Below are 27009 nucleotides of genomic sequence, written 5' to 3' on the forward strand. Positions count from 1 at the left end.
CATCCGAGACCCAGGCCCGCCTGTCACTTCCACTCTGGCACCTCATTCGCCGTCACCTCACTCGGGGTTTCCACTGGTGCTTGCCGGTGAACGCCACCATTTTTTGCAGTATATCTCATAACATGTTGGAAACCCACGTTGACTTGGGGCTTCATTCATCCACAGACGCTGTCACGTGTCCGTTTTCAAGAGTCAGAGACGTCCTCTGCGGCCCTCGGTTGGCCGACCCAGTTGGATGCAGCAGCTGTCAGCAGACAGAGGTGTGTCAGTGCATTGGTTGGTGGCATCGTGGCCTCACTGGCCAACAGTTCTGACAAGTGTCTGTGTCACCACCTCAGTCTGTCCCTGCCCATTGTCCACACACTCACTTCCTCCATGCCCCAGTCTGGCATCCTCAAGCGCAAGTGCGTGCATTTAATTCATGTAGTGTGACTTGGTCGGGCGCATTCCTGGACCTTTGGGGTGACCATCTTTTTCCATGTTAGCTTCTTCCTTGTTCCCTTTGGGGTCATGGAGGTCACAACTGACACGCTGAAATAAATGCTACTGTTTTCACTTAAACCACATTGTATTCCATAGCTGCTGTGTCACATGCGTATATATAATAGTGTGTAAAGCATATGGAAAGAAGAGATTGTGCGCAGACTGGCTACAGATGGTCATCCTAATGGTGGAAGCAGCCAGGGCAGGTGGGCTTGACTCTGGAGCTTTGGAGGGCCTTCTTCGGTGTATTGGTTTTTGTTTGTGGAGGCCCGTCAGCGCTCACATTGGCCATGCCTGGTCAGGATGGGGTGACCTGGTGAGGACAGATGAGGACAGCCTCTGCTTCCATGATGAATAAAACAGCATCTGGCTGGGTAGGAGGGGAAATCCTGTGCTTGTTCAGCCTCAAGCACATGTTTGAAAGCTTACCCCAAAGACATTCCAAAAACCAGGCAGGGGTGGTGTCCTGTCCTCCTAGAGGCCAGGTTGTCCAGGCACAGGGGATCTTGCTTAGGGGACAGTGAGCGTTGGGACTCAGTCTGGCTCCTGGCAAGCACAGAGAACATCACTGCTGAGTCTTCTAAGTAAGGCATCGGATGGGGCTGGTGTAGGTGTGTGCCAGGCCACTTCTGTGCCTGGGCAGCTGTGCACAAGCTGGCTATGAGCTCTATGGTGTGCAGAGCACGTCCAAACTAACCTGATAGCCCAGCCCCATGGGAAGTGTGTGATATCGTGTCCCTGCCTCCGGAGTGAGCAAGCCACAAGCCGGCTGTCAGGGGCTGCTCCTTCTGCAGGTCACCCACCTCTGGCTGGCCAAGCACCGTGAAGCTGGGCATGCCTTCTCCAGGGACCGTACTAAAGCAGTTGGCAGCACCTTCCCCCTGTTGTGAACCCTGTGCCTGACCTGAGCCTGAGCCCTCACAGGCCTGGCAAAGGCTGCATGCACAGGCCTGGGCCACACAGGCCCCATGGCCTTCCTGCATGCCATGGAGAGCCAGCCGATGGGGCTGCAGGCACCTCTTCCCGCTCACTCTCAGTGTGCGCCTCCACAGGGACCACAGACTGCAGGAGCTTTATCAGGTTTCTCTTGGTCAGGTTGAAGGAGATGCCAGGTGGGGATCTACAGGCCCTGATTGTGTTTACAGAAGATGCTGCCCTTCTCTGTCTTCCAGCCTCCCAGGAAAGGATGGTCCCCAGGCTCCATGATGACACCACCCACCTTGCTGCACCCAGTAGGCACTTACTGGATGTCTACTCTGGGTCACCCGTGGTGCTGAGAGTTGGGATAGAGCCCCCGGAGGCAGGCGCCTTGTCCCCCGTGAGTCTGGTGGAGGAGCCCTCCATGGTGACAGCCTTCTGTGAGAGCATGGCAGGCGGTGGGGCCCCACTGAGGGAAAGATTTTGCAGAAAATGTGACCTAGATTCCCTTTTAAATAGGAAATACTGGTCTCTAGTGTCTTGAACTTTGGGGAGAAAACTCCCTTTGATTAAAGAGAAGGTAACTTGGAAATGTGTTTTCCCTCATCTTTTTGTTAATTTATTTTTTAAATTAACATGTAGTAAAATTGGCTTTTTGTGGAGTATACAGTCCCATGAATGTTAACGTGTGTGTGTGTTTCTGTAACCACCCCCAAAATCAGGGTGCAGAGGAGTTCTACCACCCGGACACCCCCACACTGCCCCTTGGCAGCCAGGGCCTCTCCTCACCCCCGTTCCAGCTCTCGGCAACTGCGACGTGTCCTGCATCACCATGGCTTTGTGTTTTTGATAATGTCATGTAAATGGAATCAGACAGTATTTAACCTTTGGAGCCTGACTTTTTTCACTCAGGTTAATGCCTTTGAGATTCATCCAAGTTGTTGCCTGTATCTACAGTTTATTCCTTTTTCTTGCTGAGTGTACGCTACCGTGTGGATATATCTCCATTGATCTGTTTTTTATTTTGGCCATTCTAATAGATATGTCATAGTATCTCATTGTTTTCATTTGCGTTTCCCTGATGGCCAGTTATGTTGGACATCTTCTCATGTGGTTATTGACCCCTCCTTATATCCTCTTTGGGGAAGTGTCAATTCAAGTCTTTTGCCTTTTTTTAAAGTTAGGTGGTTTGTTGAGTTTCAGTTTGGAACTGTTGAGTTTGGAAAATTCTTTATATATTCTGGATAGGATAGGACTCTTGTTGGATTTCTTATTTCCAAATACTTTCTCCTAGCTAGTAGTAGCTAGTCTTTTATTCTCTTAACACTGACTTTCGGCCAAGCACGGTGGCTCACACCTGTAATCCCAGCACTTTGGGAGGCCACGGCGGGCGGATCATGAGGTCAGGAGATCGAGACCATCCTGGCTAACACGGTGAAACCCCATCTCTACTAAAAAAAAAATGCAAAAAATTAGCTGGGCATGGTGGCGGGTGCCTGTAGTCCTAGCTACTCAGGAGGCTGAGGCAGGAGAATGGCATGAACCCGGGAGGCGGGCTTGCAGTGAGCCAAGTTTGCACCACTTTGCTGCAGCCTGGGTGACAGAGCAAGACTCCATCTCAAAAAAAAAAAAAACCCCTGCCTTTCATAGACCAACCTTTTTCACAAACCAATTTTTTTCCCTTTTTAATGAAGTTCAATTTATCTCTCTCTTTTTTTATCATGATTTGGAGGACATATCTAACAACTGTTTGCCTAATCCCCGGTCATGAAGATTTGTCATGTATTTTCTTTTTTTAGTTTAATGTTTTATATTTAAATCTGTGATATATTTTGAGTTAATTTGTTTAAGTAAGACATGAGATTTACATCAAGTTTCGCTGTTTGCCTATGGATATCCAATTTTCCAGCACCACTTTTTGAAAATAATCTGCTTTCTTCATTGAAATCCCTTTGCATCTTTGTCAGTAAACATTTGGTTGTACTTTAGTAGGTCTGTTTTGGAAATCTCTCTTCTATTCCGTTAACTCCATCCGGTAACTCCATCAATACTCCAACAATCTGAGTATTTATCCCTTTGCAAATACATAATTATTATTATGTATAGGAAGTCTTGAAACCTGTCAGTGTGATTTCTCTAACCTTTTTTGTCTCTTGTAAAATACGTTGGCCAGTCTCAATCCTTTGCCCTTTCATCTAAATTTTAGAGTCCACATGTCTGTCTACAGAAAATTCTCCTAGGGTTTTTGATTGGAATGATAATAAATCTATAGGTCAGTTTTTAGAATTAAAATTTCATGATACTGAGATTTCCATGAACATGATATATCTCCTCAGTTATTCAGACATTCTTGTGATTACTTTTTCAGCGTTTTGTAATTTTCAACAAACAGAGCCTATATACAGATGGTTAGATTTACATCTAAGTATTTTATTTTGGTTGGAGCCATTATCAGTGGTATATAGAAAAGTGATTGATTTTTATGTAGCAAGCTTGTATCTAGTGACTTTGCTAAACTCACTTACTAGTTCTAAGACTTTTCTATTATTTCCTGGGTATTTTCCCATAGACCATTATGTTGTCTGCAAATAGGGAGTTTATTTCTTCTTTTCTAAAAAAAATTGTCTTCTATTTCCTCATCTTGCTTTTTTTGCGTAGTTAAATGTGATGTTAGCTGTGGGTTTTTTGCAGGTACAGTTGTCAGATTGAGGACATTACCTTCTATTCTTAGGTTGCTGAGAGCTTTTATCATGAATGGATGTTGAATTGTTATTAAATATTTTTTGGCCTTGATGTAGATTATATGTTTTTCTAGAATATTAATATGATAATGTTCATTTTAATAGCCTTTGTTTTTAGAATAGTTTCAGATTTACAGAAAAGTTGAAAAATTAGTAGAGTTCTCTGATACTCCACACCTGTTTTCCCACATTATACCTTTGATTCTTATGATGATGACATTTACACTTGACATCCTACATTAGTGTGATACCTGTGTTATGATTCATGAACCAGTGTTGGTACCTTAATATTAACTAATGTCCATATGTTCTTGAAGTTTTCTTAGTTTTTACCTAGTGCCTTTCTTCCATTCCAGGATCCTGCCTAGAATACTGTATTACATCTAGTCATCCTAGCTTCTTTGGCCCCTCTTGGCTGTGACGGGTCCTTAGTTATAGATGGCCTAGACAGTGTTAAGGAGTACTGATTAACTATTTTACAGAATGTTCCTCTTGTAACGTTTTATACTTTTCTCATGATTTGACTGGGGTTATAGTGTGTGAGGAGAAAAACCACATAGGTAAGCTGTCATTTTCCTCAGATCATATCAAGGACTCATACTGTCAGTGTCATTTATCAGTGTTGATGTCAACCTTGATTACCTGGGTGGGTAGTGGTGTTTGTCAGGTGACTCCATGATAAAGTTACTCTTCCCCCCTTCCCCTGCATACTACACTTGTCCCGAAGAGGTCACTATACTTAACACACTTAGGAATGGGGAGTTATGCTCCTTGAAGAGAGAGTATCTACATAAGTTACTGGGAATGCATGGGAGATTTCCTTCTCCCTCACCCATTTCTGTAATCAGTCATTTATTTATATTAGTATGGACTCAGGGATATTGATATTTTGGGTTGTCTTCCAATACTACTTTATTTTGTTGCTCAGATTATTCCGGTTTTGGCCATTTGGGAGATCGTGTAGTTTGCTCCCGCGTCCCTTTGTCGTACTCTCCTCATTGTGATTTGTCTGGAATGTTTGTCTTTGTTCTTTTGCTTCATTTTGTTTTGGGGTGTGTCCTGACTTTCTGATACTGCAGGTTTCTCCAGGCTCATCTTGTGTATTTCCTGTCCCAGTCCTAGGGAGGAAAAGGCCAGTTCTTGAAAGAGTCTGGTGTCTTTTATTATGAAATGCGTGAGAAACCATAGACTGGGCACTAGGTTTGCTCCTTGCTGTCGGGGGGGTGGTGTTTCTAAGTCTTCTCAGTTGACAGACCACAGAAGTAGCTTTGTGTGTACTAACCCATGGAGAGATATATATTGTGAAGATTTCTATATGCAATTATCTGTGTGTATATTAAGCTAAACATTAGTTCCTACTGATATCTACAACTCTAATCCATTATCACATGGATTCTTCTAGCCTCCTCTCCTTACTTATCTGTAAACTCCCACTCACAATGAGAAACCTGGCTCACACTTTCTGCCATCCATTTACTTAATTATTCAAGTCCAGTATACATATAGAATAGTATCAGCGAGTTTAACATCTATGCTTATGGGAAACAAGTTTATCAACTAGAGTTCAGTATTTATGTGCAGTTCCTTTTGCCTTTAGTCTTTTAGACTCCACTCATTTTCAAGTTACTTTTGGAAAAATCAGCTCTCCTCCCCCATTCAGTGAGGATGTTTTCTAAGTTTATAATACAGTCAGATTCTCTTGTCACAGTCTGTGTTTCTTCCCAGGATCCCCTGATCTCCTAAATGTTTTGTTGTTAATTTGCATACATTGCTTAGATTCACTCTTTGTGCTGTAAGGTTCTATGGCCTTTGATAGATATATGATATCATGTTTTCACCATTACATTAACATACAAAATAATTTTACACCCTAAAAATGCCCCTGTGCTTCACCTATTCAGTCCCCTGCTCCTTCTGCAAGTGTCCCTGGCAACCACTTATCTTTTTTCTGTCTCTATAGTTTTGCTTCTGCCAGAATGTCATCTAGTTGGGATCATACAATATGTAGCCTTTTCAGACTGGCTTTCTTTGCTTAGCAATATGCATTTAGCTTTCTCTGTGTCTTCTTGTGGCTTCATAGCTCATTTTTTTTCACTGAATAATATTCCATTGTATGGATGTACCATAGTTGTTTATCCATTCACCTATTGAACGACATTTTCGTTGCTTACAACTTTTGGCAATGTGAGTAAAGCTGCTATAAACTTTCCCAGAGGCAGGTTTTTGTGAGGATGTCAGTTTTCAAATCAGTTGAGTAAATACCTAGGTGTGCAATTGCCGGATCGCATGGTAAGGCTCCGGCTTTGAAAGAAATTGCAAAACAGTCTTCCAAAGTGGCTGTACCATTTTCCATTCCCATCAGCAAAGATTAATTATCCTTTTTGCTCCACATCCTTGCCAGCAGTTTTTGGTACTGTCAGTGTTTGGATTTTAGCCATTCTAAAAGCCATGGTAGTCATACTCATTGTTTTAGTTTGCAGTTCCTAAAGACGAATTATGTTAAGTATCTTTCCTTGTGCTTATTTGTCACCTGTATATATTCTTTGGTGAAGGGTCTGCTAAGACTTGCCCATTTTTTAATTGGGTTTTTTGAATTTTTTCTTGTTGAATTTTAAGAGTCTTTTTATAATGTATTTTGGATGCAGGCCTTTTTTCAGATATGTCTTACATATATTTTCTCCCAGTCTGTCTGTCATTTTCAGAGTCTCAGCATCTTTTGCAGTAAAGAAGTTTTTAATTGTAATGAAGTCCAGGTTATTCATTTTTTCTTTCATGAATCATGTTGTATCTAAAAACTCTTCTCCAAACCTAAGGTTGCTTAGATTTTCTCCTCTGTTATATTCTGAAAGTTTATGATTTTCCCTTTTAAATTTAGGTCCATGATCCATTTTGAGTTCATTTTTGAGAAAGGCATAAAGTCTGTATCTAGATTCACTTCTTTTTCATGTGGTGTCTAATTGTTCCAGGGCCATTTGTTAAAAGACTATCCTTTCTCCATTGAATTGCTTTTGCTTTTTTTGTCACAGATCTTTGTCAAAGTCTACATTTGGCCCTTGTATTTATGGGTTCCACATCCGTGTATTCAACCAACTGCAGATAAAAAGTGTTCATCAACAAGGACAGAACAGTTGCATCTTTACTGACAGTGTACAGACTTTTTCTCCTTGTCATTATTCTCTCAGCAATACAGTATAACAGCTATTTACATAGCATTTACATTGTTCTAGATATCCTAAGTAATCTAGAGATGATTTTAAGTCTAGAGGAGGATATGCACGGATTATATGCAAATACTATACCATTTTGTATCAGGGACTTGAGCATCCATGGATTTTGGTATTCTAGAAGGGTCCTAGAACCAATACCCAGTGGATACCAAGGAATGATTGTATATCTGTGTGTGCCTGTTTCATTGACCTATGTGTCTGTCCTTTTACCAATGCCACCCTGTCTTGATTACTGTAGTTTCATAATGTAGATTCATTTTCAAATATTGAATCAGCCTTGCTTTCCTGGGACAAAACCCGCTTAATTTTGATGTCTTGTTCTTTTTATGTATTGCTGGATTTGATTTGCCAATATTTTATTGAGGGTTTTTACCCTGTGTTCATAAGATACACTGAACTGTACTCTTCAGGTTTGTGACTTTTTCTGGTTTTGATGGTGGAGTAGTGCTGGTCTCATAAAACACTTTAGAAAATGTTCCTTTCTCTGGAAAAAATTACGTCAAATCAATCTTATTTTTAAAACATATTCTAGAATTCACTGGTAAAATCATCTTGGCCCTAGAGGTTTCTTTTTCAGACGATTGTAAGCTATGAATTGAACTTCTTTAATAGTTATAGGAGTATTCAGTTTCATCTTGGATGAGTTTTGGTAGTTTGTAGTTTTTGATAATTTGGTCTATTCACAGTTGTTGGATTTTAGTACAGTTATTTGTGGGAATACTTTATTATCTCTTTAATATCTGTGGGATCTGTGGCAATATCTTCTCTTTTATTCCTAATATTGATTATTTGTTTCTTTTTTTCTGTCAGTCTTTTAGAGATTTATAAATTTTATTCATCATTTCAGGGAACTCATTTTTAATTTCACAGATTTTACTCTATCATTTGTCTGTTTTCAATTTTATTGATTTTCGCCTTTGCCTTAATTATTTCCTTTCTGGTTGTTTTGAGTTTATTTTTCTCTTCTTTTTCTGGTTTCTTAAGTTGGAAGTTTAGATTATTGAGACCTTTCTTTTTTAATACAGACACTGAGTACTATAAATTTTCCTCAAAATATTGGTTTAGCTTTGTCCCATAAAATTTCATATGCTTTATTTTCAGTTTCATTCTGTTCAGTATATTCTTTTAATTTTCCTTCAGACTTTCTCTTTGACCTATTGATTATTTAGAAATGATATGTTTACTGTTCAAATGTTTGGAGAATTTTCTGTTATGGTTTTTGTTGATTTCTAGTCTAATTCCATTATGATCAGAGGATGTAACTTGTATGATTGCAGTCATTTTGCATGTGTTAGGGTTTATGGCCCAGAATATGGCCTATCTTGGTCAATGTTTTATGTACCCTTGAAAAGAGTATAGATTCTACTGTTATTGAGTGGAATGTTCTGTAAATATCCATTAGATCCAGTCGGTTGATAGAGTTTTTTACTTGTGTATCTTTGCTGATTTTCTGTCACCTAGTTCTATTGATTATTGAGAAAGAAGTGTTTAGGTCTCCACGTATAATTCTGGATTGGTCTAATTTTCCTTGAATTTTGTCGTGAGTTTTGAAATCTGTTGTTAGACACATATACATTTAAAATTGATGTATTGCCTTTGTGAATTGACCCTCTCACTGTGCAATAATCCTTCTTACCCTCTGGGAATTTTCTTTGCTCTTAAGTCTACTTTGTCTTGTATTAACTTTTTTTTACATTTGTGTTTGCATGGTACACCCTTTTCTATCCATTTTCTTTTAACCTACCTACAGGTATCATTTGAAGTGAATTCCTTATGACAACATTTTCTTGTGCATGTTTTTAAAAATCTATTGTGACAGTCTCTATCTTTTCCTTGGTGTGGTTAGATCATTTACATTTAGTGTAATTATTAATGTTTGAATTTAGGTCTAACATTTTATTGTTTGTTCCATCTTTTTTTTCCTTTTTCTTCCTTCCTTCTTTTGGGCTATTTTTAACTGGTTTTAGTATTTTGTTTTATTTGTTGTGTTTTTTACTATATCTCTTCATATAGTTTTTCTCGTGACTGTTCTAGGGATTATAATACTTTCTTTCACAGTCTAATTAGAATCACTATTTTACCTTTTTAAGTGGAATATAGAAATCTTATGACTATATAGATCCTTTTAACTCTCCCATTACGTTATAGTGTCATGCATTGTGTTTACATAAATTGAAAATCTCATCTCACGTGTCATAATTTTTGCTTTGCTTTTGGCTAATAAACATATCTTGAAAAACTTGAGGAAAAGAGCCTGTAATAGTTTTCCATATACTTACATTTTTCTTACTCTGCCTGCATTCCTGATGTTCCAAGCTTCTCTAGAGTAAGTATATAGATAACTATAACCGTCATTTCCCTTTTTTCTAAAGAATTTCCTTTAGCCATTCTAAAGATCAGATCTACTGGCATGAATTACCTTAGATTTTCCTTTTTATCAGAAAATGTCTAACTTCATTCCTGAAGGATTCTTAAACATCGGATATAGAATCCTGAGTTGACAGGTTTTTTTCTTTCTTTTAGCACTTCAAAAGTGCTGTTTTACTTCCTCTGGACTCAGTAGTTTCTGATGAGAATTCCACAGTCATTCAAATGACTGTTTCCTTATACATGATGCATTGTTTGTCTCTAGCGGCTTTCAAGACTTTCTCTGAAGCTTTCAACAGTTTGATCATGATTTATCTGGGAATGAATTTCTTTGAGTGTGTCCTGTTTGCAATTTTCTGGGCTTCTTAAATCTACAGTTGTGTATCTTTTGCCAAATTTGACAAAATTTTAGGTATTATTTCTTTGAATTTTTCCCTGTACTACACTCTTTTTCCTTTCTGTAATTCCAGTGACATAAATAGATCTGTTGACTTTGTCTCACATGTTCTCTTTTTGTCTATTTTAAATACTTTGATTTCTGTTGTTTGGATGATTTTTTGTTAACTTGGCTTCAGTTTTATTGACTCTCTTCTCAGCATCTCCATTCTACTATTGATCCTATGCAGTACAGTTTTTAATTTTGGTTATTGTATTTTTCAATACTAAATTTTCTACTTTATTATTCTTGATAGCTTCTATTTGTGTTTTTTCATTTGTTTCAAGAGTGTCTTCCCTTGCAGCGTTTTTATAACAGCTCCCTTAAACTTTTTGTCAGATTATTTCAACTTCTGGGTCATCTCAGCCTTGGCATGCGTTGATTATCTTCTCCCTGGTGAGTTTGTTTTTCTGATTATTTGCATGCTTGGTAATTTTGGATTGTATCCTGGTCATTTTGAATATTATAAGACTCTGGGTTTTATATAAATCCTACAGATGATGTTGATATTTTTGTTTTAGGAGGCAGTCAACCTGGTTGGATTTAGTTAGTTCATAAGTTCTGACCAGCCTTCAATATTTGTTCAATTTTCAAACGCTTTGCAGTCCTCTTAAGATCAGTCCTTTTGTGCACCACTCACCAGCCAGTTTGGGAACTGGCAGTGCCTAATTCTTACATCAGTTCTCAAAGTCTGTGGCTTAGGGTCAGATCCACATGTGCACAGGTGGGGAAATAGACAGCTCACCTGAACAGGTGAATCCAGAAATTTATCAACAACTTTTTGGTTTGCTTCCATGAACTCCTTTTCCTCCACAATCTTCTTGGCACTTTTTAGTTCTCAGGGCTCCCTCTTCAGTCCCCTGGACGGACAGCTAGGGCTTTACCCCACTCTGCTAAACTCTTCCTATTACTAAACCTCAATCTGGGTCCAAGCATCAGGAAGACAGAGGTAAAAAGCAAAGACATTTCGCCCACCTCTTAGGGGGAGCAAACCTCTTCCCATCAGAAAGGGACCATTTCCCCCTCACTGGTTTGGGCTCCTGTGACCCCTGTTGTTACCCACACCACAGGATTGCTTAGGGAGGAGCTGAGGTTCAAGGGCTCAGAGATAACACCAAAAAGGGGTGATTCCTCACTTGCCCTGAACATAGTTGTCTCAGCCCATTTTCTGCTGCTATAACAACACTGCTGTCTGGGTAACTGATAAAGAATAGGAATTTATTGGGCTCATAGTTCTGGAGGCTGAGAAGTCCAAGAGCATGATGCCAGCATCTGCTGAGGGCCATCCGTGGTGGAAGGCATCCCATGGCAAGCAAGCATGCAAGACAGGAAAAAAAGGGGCCAAAGTCCCTCGATAACCAATTCCAGCAGTAGCAGCCTTCATCCATTCCTGAGGGAGGGGCCATCATGACCTCGTCACCTCTACACTGTCATGGTGGCAGTTGTTTCCAACACAGGAACACATTGAAACCATAGCAGTAGGAGATTCTCTTCCTTCTTCAAAGTGGGTTAGAACCCCTAGGAGGCTCCCCAGCTGTGCTAGGCTCTGCCTCCAGGGCTCAGGCTGTAGTAAGTTTGGGCTGAGGACAACAGAGGGATAGGTTATCACCCAGGAAGCCCATTCATCTTTTCCGTGATACTTGAAATTCTTATCTTCTTTCCAAGGCTGCCCACTACTACTGACTCTTCCCAGCCCTCACATAACTGCTCTGTGCCTTCTGTCCAGGTTTTATAAAGACATTCAGTAGAAGAAACGAGTATGGAGTGCTTGCTTCATTTTACCTGGAACCAGAATCCCCCTTTCCCTCTCCATCTTAGTGTTTCAGGTTAGTTTATTCTGGCTGCTTTTGATGGCCAGGCAGCATTAGGTCAGATAGCTGTGACTTGTGCCAGGGACACCAGCTCCTGGGGATCCCCCTTCCAGGCCAGTGGCTGCTACACAGGGACGTCCTGCAGGAGCTGGGGCCCTGCTCTTTCTTGCTCTCTGTTGTTCTTTGTTGGCCATGGCCACAGCACAGCTACTGAGATGCTCCCCAGACACAGCCCCCCAGGTAGCACCTGTGTGTATGGGCCTGGGTGTGCCCCTGCTAGCTGCAGCCTGGCTAAGGAAAAGTCCCAAAACCTGGGCTGCTGAAGGACACCCCTTCCCCCCAGGAAACCACATGGACCTTAACAGGTCACCACCCAGGGAGCCGTGATGGTAGAGGGAAAGGAGACTCCTCCTCAAGAACTTGGAAGCATAATGGTCTGCCTCCCAGGGAAGAGACCCTCAGTGCTTGTCTGAGCCCTGATCTCAGAGAAGGCCAGCTGCCTGGCCAGCCCTGCTGTTGACAGTGCTCTGAGCCTGGCTATGTGCAGTGGATACACAGGCGTGTTTGCTGTGTGCAGCGGATACACAGGCCTGTTTGCTGTGTGCAGCGGGTACACAGGCGTGTTTGCTGTGTGCAGCGGGTACACAGGCGTGTTGGCTGTGTGCAGCGGGTACACAGGCGTGTTTGCTGAGGTGGCTCTTAGCAGATTATCACAGAGGAGAGATGGACGCCCAGGATAAGGAAGTGATGTGTCTGAGCTCAGCGGTGGCAGACCCAGGCTGGTCCCGGTCTGTGTCCTCCTGCCGTGCTCTGGTGTGTGCTGTCTTCCTTATTGGAGCTAGGTTTGGCTGAGTTGGTCCAGGTTCAGGTGTCAGGCCTGCTCAGAGCCTTGAGCTCCATTCCATGGTGTGGCATGAAAACACCTTGCGTAAAAACCCAGTGTCTGTGAAACAAAACGATTTCTCCCGTGACCAGCATCAGAAAAGGGCACCCAGACCCTTGGCGGAGGATGCACAATGCAGGCAGAGAGTTTAGAAAACAGTCTTCTCTGGGTGAGACAGTTACGGGTGCACACATTTTTTTTTTTTTTTTTTTTTTTGTGAGACAGAGTCTTGCTCTGTCCCCCAGGCTGGAGTGCAGTGGCACAATCTCGGCTCCCTGCAAGCTCCACCTCCCAGGTTCATGCCATTCTCCTGCCTCAGCCTCCCGGTGCACACATTTAAATAGCCGTCCAAGCCGAAATGAAAATAGCCATGTCCTTCAGATGCAGAGACTCCAAGAAGCAGGTCCTCTCCCTTGACCCCAGCCACGGAAGCCCAGCCCAAGGTACCCAGCACCACAGGACAGGCAGGAGCAAGTGTGAGTTTGGGAAGGAAACAAGGGAAGTAAGGGGTAAGAGAGAGGAACATCCAGAATGTGGCATTCGGAGGCTGCGTCATAGAGCCCCCAGGTCTCAGGGCTGCTCTCTGGGGAGGCCCATGGCTAAAGAAGGCTGCTGGGGGGCATTGTTTTTTGTTTTTTGAGATGGAGTCTCACTGTGTCGCCCAGGCTGGAGTGCAGTGGCGCGATCTCAGCTCACTGCAACCTCTGCCTCCTGAGTTCAAGTGATTCTTCTGCCCCAGCCTCCCAAGTATCTGGGACTGCAGGCGAGCACCACCATGCCCAGCTAAATTTTTTTATTTTTAGTAGAGATGGGGTTTCACCATCTTGGCCCGGATGGTCTTGAACTCCTCACCTCATGATCCGCCCGCCTTGGCCTCCCAAAGTGCTAGGATTATAGGTGTGAGCCTCTGCACCTGGACCAGAAGGCTGCTGTTTTAATGGTTGCCCCTTTGGGCCACCTGAAGTGATTGTGCCAGCTACTGAGGACTGATGTGGTCACCTCAACCTCAAGAACTTCTGTTTTCCACATGCGTGAATGTCTGCGAGTGGATTTCACTCAATTTTAGATAATGATGCTTAACAGCAAGGGTTGCCCCTCTTCAAAACAGGTGTTGTTCAGCCATGTGATTTCACATAGGCTGAGGTTAGAAGCACTGTGCTCTTTGAGAGCTGCTTCAACTAATTACTGCATTTGTTCACTGCAGGGTGAAACTGAGTTTTCAGATACATTTGTAAAATCAGGCGCCTGATTGCTAAATACTGCATTGTTTGAGCTATACTTCCTCATATGTTGCCTGGTACGGACCAGTTAAGAGATGGTTTCCCATGAGAAGCTGACAATGAAGCTGAACGTGTTTGATAAACTCTGTGCTCATCTATGGACATATAATTGTTTTATTATACGACACTTTTACACTTGGAAAGAAAGGTGCTCCGTAATTTGGCAGCAATTCGTCAGAGCAGCACTCGAGGCTGGCGCTCAGATGAAGCCCTTGGAACTGTGCCATTGTTTCTCGGAACTACTCTGCACTCCGGTTAGGTTTACGCACACCTCCCTCATTTCATTCCTACAAGTTGAGTAAAGTTCCAGGCCGTTCTCCCAGAACACCTAACAGAAAGCACGGAAAACAAAACCACCAACTCTGCTTCGCCAAGGAAGACGGGAAACTGGCCTCTGCTTCTGCGGTATTGACGTGCTGCTTTCATTGTTTCTTTTCCAAGACAGCTGTCCCAGAAATCTCTTTTCCTCCAAGTCAACAGCAGGCTACCTCGCTTTGCTTTGCTCTTTTTTAAAAGTTAGGCATAACAACAACAGCAACCATAATAATGATTAACAGTTTGATTTCAAAACGCTTTCTGAAGAAATGACAGTAAACAGAGTGCATTTGCCCAAGGAAACCCCCCAGCCATCAGCCGGTAATACAACTGCATGTGCTAATGAACCCGAAGCTGTTAATGTGGTTTCTTCAGTTAAATTGATTCATGAATTTTGAAGAGAACATTATCTAATGAATTTTCTTTGAATAGAAAGCAATTAAAAGGACAAATCAGTCTGATTAACCCCAAAGTCACCCTTCTGCCACAAATGGTGTACAGTTTGAAATTATATCATAAAAAACTAGAGCACATTTGCTATCTTTTTGCCCTCTACTAATCCATGTAAATTAATGAACAACAAAGTTAATTTCTTTGATGACCCTTTTCTAGTATCACCTGGATTATGCTGATGTTTAATTTGCTTAATGTTATAATAAAGACTAAACAGATTTTTTTTTCCCAGTGAAGTGATTATCGTTCCCTTCAGTTAAGAAGTGATTTTTATTATTTAACACACATGTAAGGGTGTGTGTCCTTTAAGAACCAAATCGCACTTTGCCAGCTTGGCACCAAGTGTAATTAGTGTTCTTGTGGACACGCTCGGAACCTCGTTCCTGCCCGCGGAAGCCTTCCCTTTGTTGCCACTATTGAGAAACTCCTGTCCCTGGAGGGCTGAGCCCCTGCGATGGAGGACGTGGCTCTGTCTCCAGTGCTCCTGAGCTGCATGTCCCGCTTGGAAAGACAATAGGTACTGATTCAGACCGGCCTTCTTCACGTGCCCGGGTTTCTCTCCTGCCAACACCACTCCCAGGTAACAGTTCTGAAACCTGGAGGCAGAGGGAGAGAATGTTCTCCTGCGATCGCCGCCTCATTCCTGCAGCAGGGCGCGGCACAAATGCAACTGGATGTGGTTACTCAATTTAAATGGGAATCAAGTCATTTTATTTTTGCAGCCCCATTCACTAAAGATGCCTGTAGCCAAGGTCACCGCCAGCCCCCGCGTACTGTGGTGCTTGGCACTCCGAGCAGTAGCTGGGGGAATCCCGCGCAGGGCTGGATGTGGACAGCCAGCATAATATCGCAGCCTGGCTTGTGGCTGCTTTTGCCTTCTTTGTCCCAGTTGAAGTTGGAAATTAACCAGCCGTACAAAAGATTTCCAAGTAGGCGAGCAGCAGGGACTTCTGTGCGTATTAATTGAACCATGCGCTCACTTACACACGCCCAGTCGCTAGAAGGGTGGCACACGCAACCCCGCGTGGAACACGGGGTTGGAGGGAAGGTAGGAAGAAATTGCAAACCTGCAGTGCCAGCTCCAGGGATGCCTTCCAAGGGGCCAGCCTGCGTGGTGGCCTGCCACACGCTCGCGTCTCCTTGCCTGGTGACATGGTGGCAGAGCGGTGCATGGAGGCTGTGTTTTAATTGAGTATAACACCTCTATTTGTGTCGATGGGTTTCCTGTTTTGGGACTAGCGGCTATTTATATCAGAGCTGCTGAAGCCATTTGTCCAAATAACATCATCCTGAATTCTTCCTTTCAGAGTCGTTCACCAGACAGGTGTTATGGAAGCTGCTGAAGGTTGTGAAATTTGGAGAAGTGATTTCTTACCAGCAATTAGCAGCCCTGGCAGGCAACCCCAAAGCCGCGCGAGCTGTGGGAGGAGCAATGAGAAACAATCCTGTGAGTTCTCGTGGCGCGGGCATGGCTGTGGGTGGCGGGTGCATGCAGGCGGCAGGGTGTCATCTGATCCCACGTGTTTCCCCAGAAGGCAGGCTGTGCTGCTGGGGTGGGCAGAGGGGCAACATCTGTGATGGGGACCATTGTGCCAGATGCCTCCAGAAGAGGCAAGGAGGCTACCCCAGCACCACACTCCTGGAAGCTCCCCCACCCCGGGAGCACGTCTCCACTGCATGAGCTCCTGGTTGTCCCAGTGAGCAGGAGAGGAGGGAGCCTAGAGGAGTGGCAAGCGGGCAGAGGGGGCCCCACCTGCTCACTCAGCAGGTGGAAGTGTTGGGTACCAGTTTTATAGTCCACACTCTTCTGGGTGCCCAGAGTACAGCAGCTAACAAAACAGACAAAAAGGCCTACCTGCGAGGTGCCTTCATCCTAGCAGGATGGCCGAGTAAGGGTGCACATCCAACCCCATCTCTCTGTGGGCTGCAGTCCCCCTGAGGCCCAGGGCTCCCTGGGTCTCAAGAGCTAAAGCATCCCATGGGAGCACACAAGGCGGGAGGCCTTGCAGCATGGGACAAGGGACCTGGACCACACACACCTCCTGTCTCAGCAGGGATGGCACCCTCCCCAGAGCCCTTCTGTGTCCTCATCCTTCCCACGCGTCTGCAGTCAGGTTTCACTGAACTCGAGGCTCCCAGGCTATGCAGCCTCAGGCCGTGCTCCCCAGAGGACAAGGCCCAACCGGGACACAGCACGGGTGGGCAGCATGGCCTGTGGTGCCTGGGGGCAACGTGGGTGCCCTTGCTGTCCCATCTCACAGCACCCGGGCCTGGCAACTGGGCCGCAGGCCATCTGGCATGAAGGGGGAAGTCACACACAGCATGCCATGTGGGCGTGGCCAAGGCCACGCGTGCCTGTGTGGGCAGGAAGGGTGCCCCCACCTGCGTGGCCCATTGGGAGAACCCACACAACCTCGAGAATGCCCCTGGAATAGTCACCCAGTGAGGGTGTGTGTCACGTTGGCAATGTCGTCTCCCGAAAGCTCTGTGAAAGTTTCTAACATGAGGGAAGCATACCATCTGATCAGGGAGCGCAGACAAGATCACTCCATCATGGGATGGGAAATTACTACATCAGATAGACCTCGCTCTTTGAAAAATTGCTGTGGCTTTGCTGTCTGTTTCCAAAACTGTTTCCATCCCTGCTCACAGCGGGAGAGGCCGGCGAGTTCACACCACAGCCTGCTGCTCCTGCTGCCCGCCGCGGCAGCCCAGGGGCAGAGCCTCCGTTTCTAGGAGAAGACAGTTACGTAGACTTTTACGCAAAACTGCATTGTTAGTCCCTAAAAAGCAACTCCGGTAGGTTTGCAGTGGATTTCATTGTTGTAATGTACACCCTAATCTAGGTGAGCTTTCTGCCCCATTAAAATATCCCAAATATCCCAGGAGGGAGATACCACAGGGACAGCCACCATCCCCCCCTCCTCCATCTCTTCCTGTCCTCAGTTTTGGTGACAGTGGCTGGTGGGTGCAGTGGGCCCTTCCTTTTGCACCTGTTGCATGTTAATTGCAGCGTCTTCAGCTACAGTGTCGTAAAACATCTGCACCACGCCGTAGGGGTCTGATTTTTACGGCACGTTGGGAGGTGTTTCCTAATCAAATTTCTGAGGATGGCTTTTGACATTTCCCAGTAAAGCTTAACCTACATCCCCCTCTGGAAGGCCGCTGTCTTCTCCCCGGCTCTGAGTCAGTTTTGAGGGGTTTAACCTGATGAAAAGGCAACTCAGATGCCGTTGTGTGGTGGCTCCGTGTAGGACCCGTGAGAACTGTGGATGCGAATGGGGTTTTGGGGGTCCTCTTCCTGCATCAGTGCGGTGATTGTTTCAGGCAGTGTCTACTCTTTGTGCCCTTTGAGGAGAGTAAGTCCTTGTCTTCTCCCTGCTGAGGTGGATTCTGCTCCCTCCATGCACGCATGTGAAGATGGGAGTGGTGCCGTCGGTGGGCGCCGACTCTGCTTGCTCCCTTGTGTGTGCAGCTCCCCTTTTGCTGTAAAGACAAGCTCCACTGACTGACGTGTGCAGCGTGGCAACACTCCCCCACCAGCCTTTCGTGACGCCAGCAGTTTCTCACTCTGCAGTGAAGATGCCGTCGCTGGTTAGCAATCCTGCTTGTGGCGATATTCGGAGACATTTATTGTTCTGCAAACCAGCGTGACTCTCTTCCTGCTATTAATCTCTATGAGTGTCTCTGTTCCAGTATGACCTCAGTCACTGCAATGTATAAAGTAGTATCACATGGGGTATAAAACCCTGATGTGTAAAGTCCACACATCGACACCCCGTCACATGGCAAAGCCAAGACTGGAGGTGAGCACAGCATCAAGCAGGAGGGTTCTACAAGCACCAAGTCTTGCCCTTCTCAGCGTCCACATGCCTCCTGTGCTGAGGGCTGCCAGGCGGTGGTGGCCTCCTGCGGCCTTTCTGTGGGCTCCACCGTGTGCAGTGACCTTCAACCTGAGGAGGAGGCTGCAGCAGGACCCACGGCTACGGTGCCCACAGACGCCTCAAATTATAGCACAGATATGCCAGAGATATTCCTGCAAGAAGCCTTCAGCTACATAGTTTACTATCATTCAGGTTGACAGGCTCCCAAATTCCCATTAGAAACCTCATTAGAATGGGCTGGGAGGATGAAAAGGTGACCCAGGGACTTGAGGGAGGAAGAGCCCTGGCCAGCAGTGAGCCATTGCTGCTGTCAGTGTCCTCAGGATGTTTCCCTTTGGCGCTGACAGCCGCGTCCCAGCCGGAAGCCTGCACACATCCACTCCAGCCCAGACGGTGCATCGCTGAGACTCGCTCATTGAAAACATCCCTTATATTCAGGCTGAAAAGAGTGATTGTGCATTTAAGGGGGGGAGTGAAAAATGGACTTGGAACGTTAGAAAACATCGTAAAGCTCATTGTGCATTAATTCCTTAGGTGGCTTGCAATAAGCAGGAGCACATGCTGGTTCATATTACTGCATGTGCTGTCGGCATGGGTTTCTCTTCCCCAACCAGAGTAAGGGATGGCTTTTGCCATGCAGGGGTTTCCTCTATCCTAGGAGCTTGATTTCTCCAGAATTTTCCAGGAAGGACTCACCAGCCAGTGTAAGGTGGTTGGTCAGCATTCCTGGAAGGCTGTCTCCCCAACCCAGCAGGAGAGGATGGTCAGTTTCCCAGTATATTGAGTAGAAAACTCCTTACGGCCCACCCCTCCACAAAGCACCCTTCCTCTTCATCCTCAGACAGAATTTGCTAAATGCAGTTCAAAGGCAATCGATACATGGCACAGAGAGTCTCCCCACCTTTTTCTAAACAAATGCATTCCTGAGGAGTTAGTTTATTCACAGATTGCCATGAGCGTTAATGACCCCCCGAGTCTTGTTCTGCCAGTCACCCAGATGGCTGCTGATAAAGACTTAGCATCATGTTCTAAGTGTCAGGGTTGTCAGTGGAGCTGAACCATTTGACCAGAAGAAAAAAACGCACAGGGAGCTATTGATTACAGCTTCTCGGTGTCACTTGTTCACCAGGATTTAGGTATTGATGAGGCTGCAAGTGAAAACAAGCTCTTTCCCTTGTGGGCTGCTGCCCAGAAGAACAAAGGCGAAGTTGGAAAAAATATTCAGCTGGTACCAGAATCAGAGGGATTCCATCATTGATTGAAAGGCCCCTTCATGTTATTTTTGTTGGAAACAAATCTATGGGTTTGGAAGTTTTATAGCATTTGAGAAAGGGGCTGCATAAGTGATGGATTCGCGTATTGGATGAATTAGATTTCACAGCATGAAGATTTCAATGCAGCTGTGATATTATGAGCTTCTTGGTTATTGATAAAAATTACATTTTATGCAGCACATGCTTTAAAGGAGAGGACATAGAGGGTACGGATCCTTTGAAAATGTCCTTAGGGCCCCGATACATTTCAGCAGGTTTCATTATTTTAATAGTCTGAAACCTGCCACCAAAATTCACACAAACAGAAGCAGCGTTCCCTATTTCTAGTGGTAAAAACGGTGCCTCTTTGGTAAGTCAGCTCTTCCCCGTCACAGCATGCTAAGGTGAGGACTGGTCCTAGCCGTCGGGGTCACTGTTACTCCGTGCTGTCTGTCCTGGCCTCTGCATTGATGTACAGGAAGAGGGAGAGGGAGATGCATTTATTTTACTCATTTTTATAATTTCATAGCTCATGGAGAGGGAGAGAAGAAAAACCGAAGCTCTGCTGTGAAGTCTGCTCTCAGGCAGGAAAACTGAATTGGTGCCTAAATGTTTGTAAACCGAGACTGAATTAAATGCCTCCCTCTTTATCAGCCAAAAAGGTGAATTTGTATTATCTGATAGTGCCCTCACAGCAATTATTAATGGCACTGTTGTATTTGATAAAAATCGTCCATCAGGGTAAATATTCCATCCTGGAGATTTCCTGTGACTCCTTCCGGAAGACGGGTTCTCGGCTGTTCCAGAGCTTGGCAGTTACTACACCTCACTCTATTAAACTCAACGCTGGAAACAGTCAGCCCTCTGCCACCTGCGTGTTCCCATGTCATAGTCGTCAGAAGCCTCTTAGACTGCGTCATTGGTGCATGTTACCATGGTGACCCAAACTCATCGTCAAATCAGGACGAGCTGCGTGATATGTGGGAAGCCAGAGCCCCATCTTGCAGCCATGTCATCTGCCGGCACCGGCTGCCATCCCACAAGGTCCCACCTCAACAGTCCACGTCAGGGAGGAGCAGTGTGGCGCGTGGAGCCATGCAGGACAGTGATTAGAGCCCCTTCTTTGCCACTTAGCAGCCTTATGAACTTGGGCACGAGACTCCATTCGGCTGGAGGCTGACAGGCCTGGTGGGGCCTTGCAGCGGTGATAGCTGGGGTGGAAGATGCAGCAGCATCAGGCACAGGCATACCTGCTCCCAGGGGCTTTAAGCCCCCTTTCCAAGGGGGGCTGGGGCTTCCCCCACCTCCCTCAGGGACATGTGTAGCTGGGCCCCACAGAGGGCCACTCAGCAGATGAAACCTGTGTGGCAGGTCTGTGTGTGGCAGTGACACAAGCTGCCTGCCCCGAAAGCCTCGGGGGATGCAAGGATAGGAATCACCTCCCTAGGAAGCAGAGGTGCCCAAGAAATAGAGCTTGGAGACGCTGGACCCACGCCCCCAGCTGCTTCCTCTAAAAGCTCACCTGACCAGTAACTGATTGCTTTGTCCAGTTCACTGGCTTTGAAGGGTGAGGTGTGGGGAAGCTGGGCGTGGGCGGAAATCATCTCTCTGTTGAGCTGGGGATACGTGGAGAGAAAAAGAAGAGTGGAGTCGGAGTGATACCCAGGGGTGCCCGGAGTGATACACGGGGGTAGCCTGGACATATCTCATCCTTGGGATCCTGTAGGAACAGCTGTTTTTTCTCATCAGGGTAGGACGCTGGGAGCAGGGCAGCCATGTGTGAGGGCCCGGGGAGAGGCCCCAGGTCTGCAGCATCCATGTATGGGCCATCTGGGTTGTGGGGATGAGTGGGCTGCCCTCCAGCTCAGGATGCAGGAGGAAGGGGGGCCAGGCAGTAAGCGGTCCCTAGTCATCTCCCATGTGCCCTCCACATGTCGTGCCAGCCAAGAACCTTCCAGAGCAAGCTTGGTGCCCTTCCCCCTTCCTCTGGAGCCCGCACTGGCTCCCATGGTTATGCTCATTGGCAGTTTACCTTCTTCACGGAGCAGTCACTGTGATGCTTTGCACGGTGATGAGGCATGTCCCCCAACACATCCGCCGAGATATCCTGGCCCCTTAGTGGCTGCCCACCCATGCACCTGCGCCCCAGGTACCATGAGCTACTTAGGGATGAAGGCCGTTGCCCGGGAGGCTCTCCGGCCGATTCTTGCCTTAGAAATCTGTGCAAGACTTCCCCATATGCTCCTGGGAAGCTGTTCTGGGGAAGCTCTTCACAGTAACTGCTTGTTGGGATGCTTAAGCACATGGCCCTGGAGCCCCTGGAGTCCCCTGCAGTGGCCATGCAGGCTGTGTGGCCATCCCTGTCTGCCCAGGCAGAGGGGGACAACCAGAGAGATGCCCATATGTTACATCCCTGTCTTCCACTTTTCTGAGCCAACTGAGAAATGGATAGCAGACCTCAAGATTTTAGCTTTATTAGGATAAAAGCAAGATTGAAGGGGGCGGGTGGGGGGCCAGTGGCATGGCCATGGTGGCTTCCCAGTAGTTGCCACAAGAATTACACTCACCATCATTGTCCCCTCTGGCTAAGCTCAGGCCCCCCAGCCAGGGCAGGGGCTGACAATCTCAGAAGAGATCAGGGCGCCCAGAGCCCTGGGGCAGACAGGTCACCTGCAGGAGCCCTAATGGTGCTAAGATGGGCGTACCCCTCTTCCTCCCTTATCGGTGGTCAGTGACTCATTCTCCTTTGTGGGGGTGAGAGTGGAGGAGGCCAGCACCAGCATGGAAACCAGAGGCAGGGGCCACAGCACCTGCCCCCACCCACCACAGGTGGCTCTCAGAGCTTCAGCCGGACAGTGGACCCCTGAAGCTCCTCCTGTCTACACAGCTCGGGCAATGCCAAAGGACCAAGGCAGAGTCTCCCTGAGGACTGCACTGAAGGAGGCGCCTGCCCCTCTGGAGGGAACAGGGATTCCCTTCCCCTGGTGGGACTGACCATAAAGAAGCAGTTGGTAGGCAGGATCCGGGGCCTGTGCATGGCCGCGTGGTTGTGGTCCTCACTCTGGATCAGCCCCTATCAGCACAGGGCATCCTGAGTTTAGGTCAGCCACAGATCCGGATCGTGCTGGCTCCAGGCTAGGAAATAACAGGTTGGGCACTGCCGGAGGCCCCAGGAGGCTACAGCCAGAGGCCTGTCCCTGGGGGCATGGGAGCCACGTGGGAGTCACTGCCCGCAACTTGGAGCTCTCTGGAGCCATGCCCTCACCCTTTCAAGGTGGTGCCAGCCCTGGCCTCACGTGCGGGATGAGGATGGCAGCATCTTGAGCTGTGGGTGAGTTTGGGTGAACGTGCAGATGGCACCTTGAGAGCGTCGCTGCCTTGGGTCCCTGGGTGGAGCCCTTTTGACTGTCGCTGCTTCCTCTTTGGTTGGGTGGGGGTGGTTTTCCTGGGGATGCAAGCTCGATTTTTGAAGCTCCTCTGCTAGTTTAAGACAGGTGTGTGCTCAGCATCACTCTCAGGTGAACGGCCGGACGACAGCTCTGTCTCCCCGAGCTCCTGAGTGGGGAGGCTGCAGCAGCCTGTGGGAGGGCTGAGGGCAGGGAGGGGTACTGGCTCTGGGTCCCTGCTGGGACCCAGTGGAGGAGCTGAGCATGCCCTGCCCCCAGTGGGGGTGACCAGGGAGCTTCTCAGACCCCTGCAGGCACCCCAAGACTACAGAGGGGAGACACATCCCGCTCCTGGGCACCGCGTGAGGCAGGGGTTGGCCAAGTCCTCCTGTCAAGGGCCAGAGAGTAAATATGTTGGGCTTGGCAAAGCAGCCACAGCCGGTATGGAGAAAAAGGCGTGGCTGCGTTCCAGTAAAGCTTCATTTACAGAAGCAGGTGGTGGGCGGCACGGGCCCACAGCCACAGTTGGCCGGCCATGGGCTGGAGAGGCCTGTGCAGGTACGGTCTTCTCTGACGTTTCCTGTGATGCCAGGGTGGTGTCTGGGGAGCGTTTGAGAGCGTCACATACCACCAGAACTTGGAAATGTAGTTTTCGGTTTTGTAAGTGAATGTTGTAAATTACTCACCGGGTGAAATTCAGTTTTCTCCTCCCAAATCTTGGCATAAAGTGATTCTCTGAAGATGCCCCACGCCACCTCAGGGCATTCGTCCCTCCCCCAGCCCATGCCGAGACCTCCAGGGACTCAAGGGCCTCAGGGGAGGGGGAGTTCATGCTGAGACATAGCTGGCACCCACCCATGCCAACAGCCTGCCCCCGGCACGGGCCCCTGCTTGGTGGGTACAGGACTCCTGTCAATCAGGGCCTTGGCCTTGACCCCAAAGACCTCCTTGTCCAGATCCCTGGCTGACGGCGGCTGCCTCCCTGTCTTCCAGGTCCCCATCCTCATCCCGTGTCACAGAGTGATCTGCAGCAGCGGAGCCGTGGGCAACTACTCCGGAGGACTGGCCGTGAAGGAATGGCTTCTGGTCCACGAAGGCCACCGGGCGGGGAAGCCAGGCTTGGGAGGGAGCTCAGGGCTGGCAGAGGCCTGGCTCAAGAGAGCGGGGGTTACCTCGGGCTCCCTGCCTGCTGGCCGAAACTGAGTGTGTGCAGTAGGATGGATGTTTGAGCGACACACACGTGTAACACTGCATCAGACATGGGCCATAGGCCCCACTGTATTAAAGGAGGTGACAGTGTCCTGGGAACAAGCATGTCTGCCCTCTCTGTTTCCGTGTTTTCCAGCAGGATGAGTTCAGATGCCCGCGGTCCTGCACACATTTGTTTCCTTCTCTAACGCTGTCCTTGCTCTACTTTTCATGTCCATTAAAACAGGCCAAGTGAGTGGGGAAGGCCTGGCTCATGTTGGGGCCACAGCCCAGGATGGGACAGTCTGGCACCATCAGGCCACAGACGGCTGCCACAGCCACTGTCCAGAGCCAGCTAAGGCCTGTCCCAGGCCGTCCACACTAGAAAGCTGGCCCTGCCCCAGCACATCCCCACCATGCCTCCCTTCCTGGCTGTGTCCACAGCTGTGATGACATTTTCCACTCACAGTTCCTAGCATCCCACACTCAGGTCTCACTGAAGGAAACGGGAACAGGCCATGGAAGTCAATGCTTACAGAGGCTTTCTAGCTTTGTTTCCTACCTGCCAAAAAAGGCTAATGCAAGATACATCCACTATGCTCTGTATCCGGTGGGTAGAAAATAACCATTTGCCAAGATTTGGAAAGACAAAGAGCTCTCTGGACACGGGTTCGATGGAGTTTGCACCTCTCTGAGAGCTGAAGTCGAGTCTCACCCTCGCTCCACACTCGCTGGCCTAGTGTGCTCTGGGCAGCAGGTAGGAAGGGACACGGGCCTCTCAGCTCAGGGGCTGCCCCAAAGGGGCCTCAGGGACCGTGGGCCTGTTAGGACCCCAGCACCCCAATGTCGATCCTGGAAGTCAAAGGTCACGACTGGTGGGCCAGCTCATGTCACTGATGGCAGCAGGGAGGGTTGCCAGCATGGGCGGTGCGCTGCCATCTGATACTTCATTATCGTGTTGTCATGCTAGCAGTATAATTAACTATATCCAAAAGCCAGAGGGAAACCTGTAGCTCTGCATATGGAGAAATAAAACAGCATATGATGTATAGAGAAAATAAACCGCACCCAGCTGTGCACTAGAGTGCCGTGTTCTTAGCCAGCGTTCCTTGCCACGGTGTGAACCACAGCGGGGAAGCTGGTGCGGTTCTATACATCACCAAGGCCTGGATGAAAACGTGGCCTTACAATGTGTATGGTTGGGACCTGCCTTGTATTTCATGTTGTCCTAACACCAACAAAGGAAAACTGATTTCAGACTTTTTTCGCTGATTTGTGATTTATTATATCTCTTTCTGGCATCAGCCAAAATCTAGGTTTTTCCTATGACACGAAGTGATGTGACTCTTACCCCATTGTCTTAACTCTTGGTATTTTTGAAGCAGGGTAAGTCACCCAGCGGGTCACGTAGACACGTGCTGCTTTGTGGGACAGGCCCTGGGCCCCCTTGCTCCCGGCAGGCCTCAGGTGCCACACACCGCGTCACCGTCAGGACTCGCAGGATGTCTGGTTATTTTTGACGTTGCTGAAGGTGAGTGGGAACAGCTGGGTGCGCTGTGCCCCAGAGGTGGTGCCCTGCGTCCCCCACAGATGATGCCCCTCCCCAGTGATGGCCGGTCACCAGGCACGGCTTTCTCTGCATGAACAGAACAGAAGCTTCTGGCTCTCGAAGGCAGCAGCTTGGGGCCTGGTGGCCCGGGTGTGCGAGCCGCGAGTGCTTTCCAACAGAGGGCACCAGAGCCGTGCGGTGTGCTGTGGAGACCCCGGCACCACTGGCCCTGCTGGAGGATGGCTTTGAAGGAGGGCGGCTGGGCGGCACCCCGATGGCTCCCTGTGCTCCCTGAGACCCTGCGGGCCGCCCTCTGCAGGGTCTCAGGGAGACCAGCAGGCGCACACGCTGCAGGCCGGCTGCCTCCACTGTTTGGGTCCCATGAAGGATGGGAGCCTCCCAGTGAGATCTCCAGGTTTCTAATCAGGCACGGGCTCTGAGGGAGGGTCTTGGGGCCACATGACTGCAGACAGCGAGGACCAAGCCCCCAGATCCATGTCAGCACCTGGTGGCAGGGGACCCGCCCATCAAAGCCGTCCAAGGTGAGCCAGCAAATCTGTGTGGCCTGGGAGCACAGGTGGGCCTGTTTGGGCCATGCCCTTGGTGCAGTACAAAACCAGCTCTGCTTGCTCTCCAAGGGTTTCCGCCGCCCTGTCAGAACAGGCTTGATAGATGCCCCGAGGTTCCCTCTGACAGCCGCAGCAGCAGGGCTCAAACCGGCGGGGCCATGTACCGCTCCAAGGACAAGCTCTGCTGAGGCCGACATGAAAAGCCAGCACGCGGGTCGCCTAGAGCCGCTCTAGCTCCAAGCCGCAGCACCGCTCGTGAAAATACA

At 47.7% G+C, this 27009-nt stretch overlaps 1 protein-coding gene across 1 annotated transcript in view; it reads left to right on the top strand.

The window, feature by feature from the left end:
- Window positions 1-24745, top strand: part of MGMT (O-6-methylguanine-DNA methyltransferase) — a 289573-nt gene extending 264828 nt beyond the window's left edge. Inside the window, exons 4-5 of the mRNA XM_025397760.1 lie at window positions 16222-16361; window positions 24431-24745. Coding sequence (XP_025253545.1) covers window positions 16222-16361; window positions 24431-24640 — 350 coding nt within the window. The 3' untranslated portion in view covers window positions 24641-24745. The remainder of the gene's footprint in view (window positions 1-16221; window positions 16362-24430) is intronic.
- Window positions 24746-27009: the final 2264 nt, after the last annotated feature.

The sequence above is a fragment of the Theropithecus gelada genome, chromosome 9, assembly GCF_003255815.1.
Source record: "Theropithecus gelada isolate Dixy chromosome 9, Tgel_1.0, whole genome shotgun sequence".
Lineage (NCBI taxonomy): Eukaryota > Metazoa > Chordata > Mammalia > Primates > Cercopithecidae > Theropithecus > Theropithecus gelada.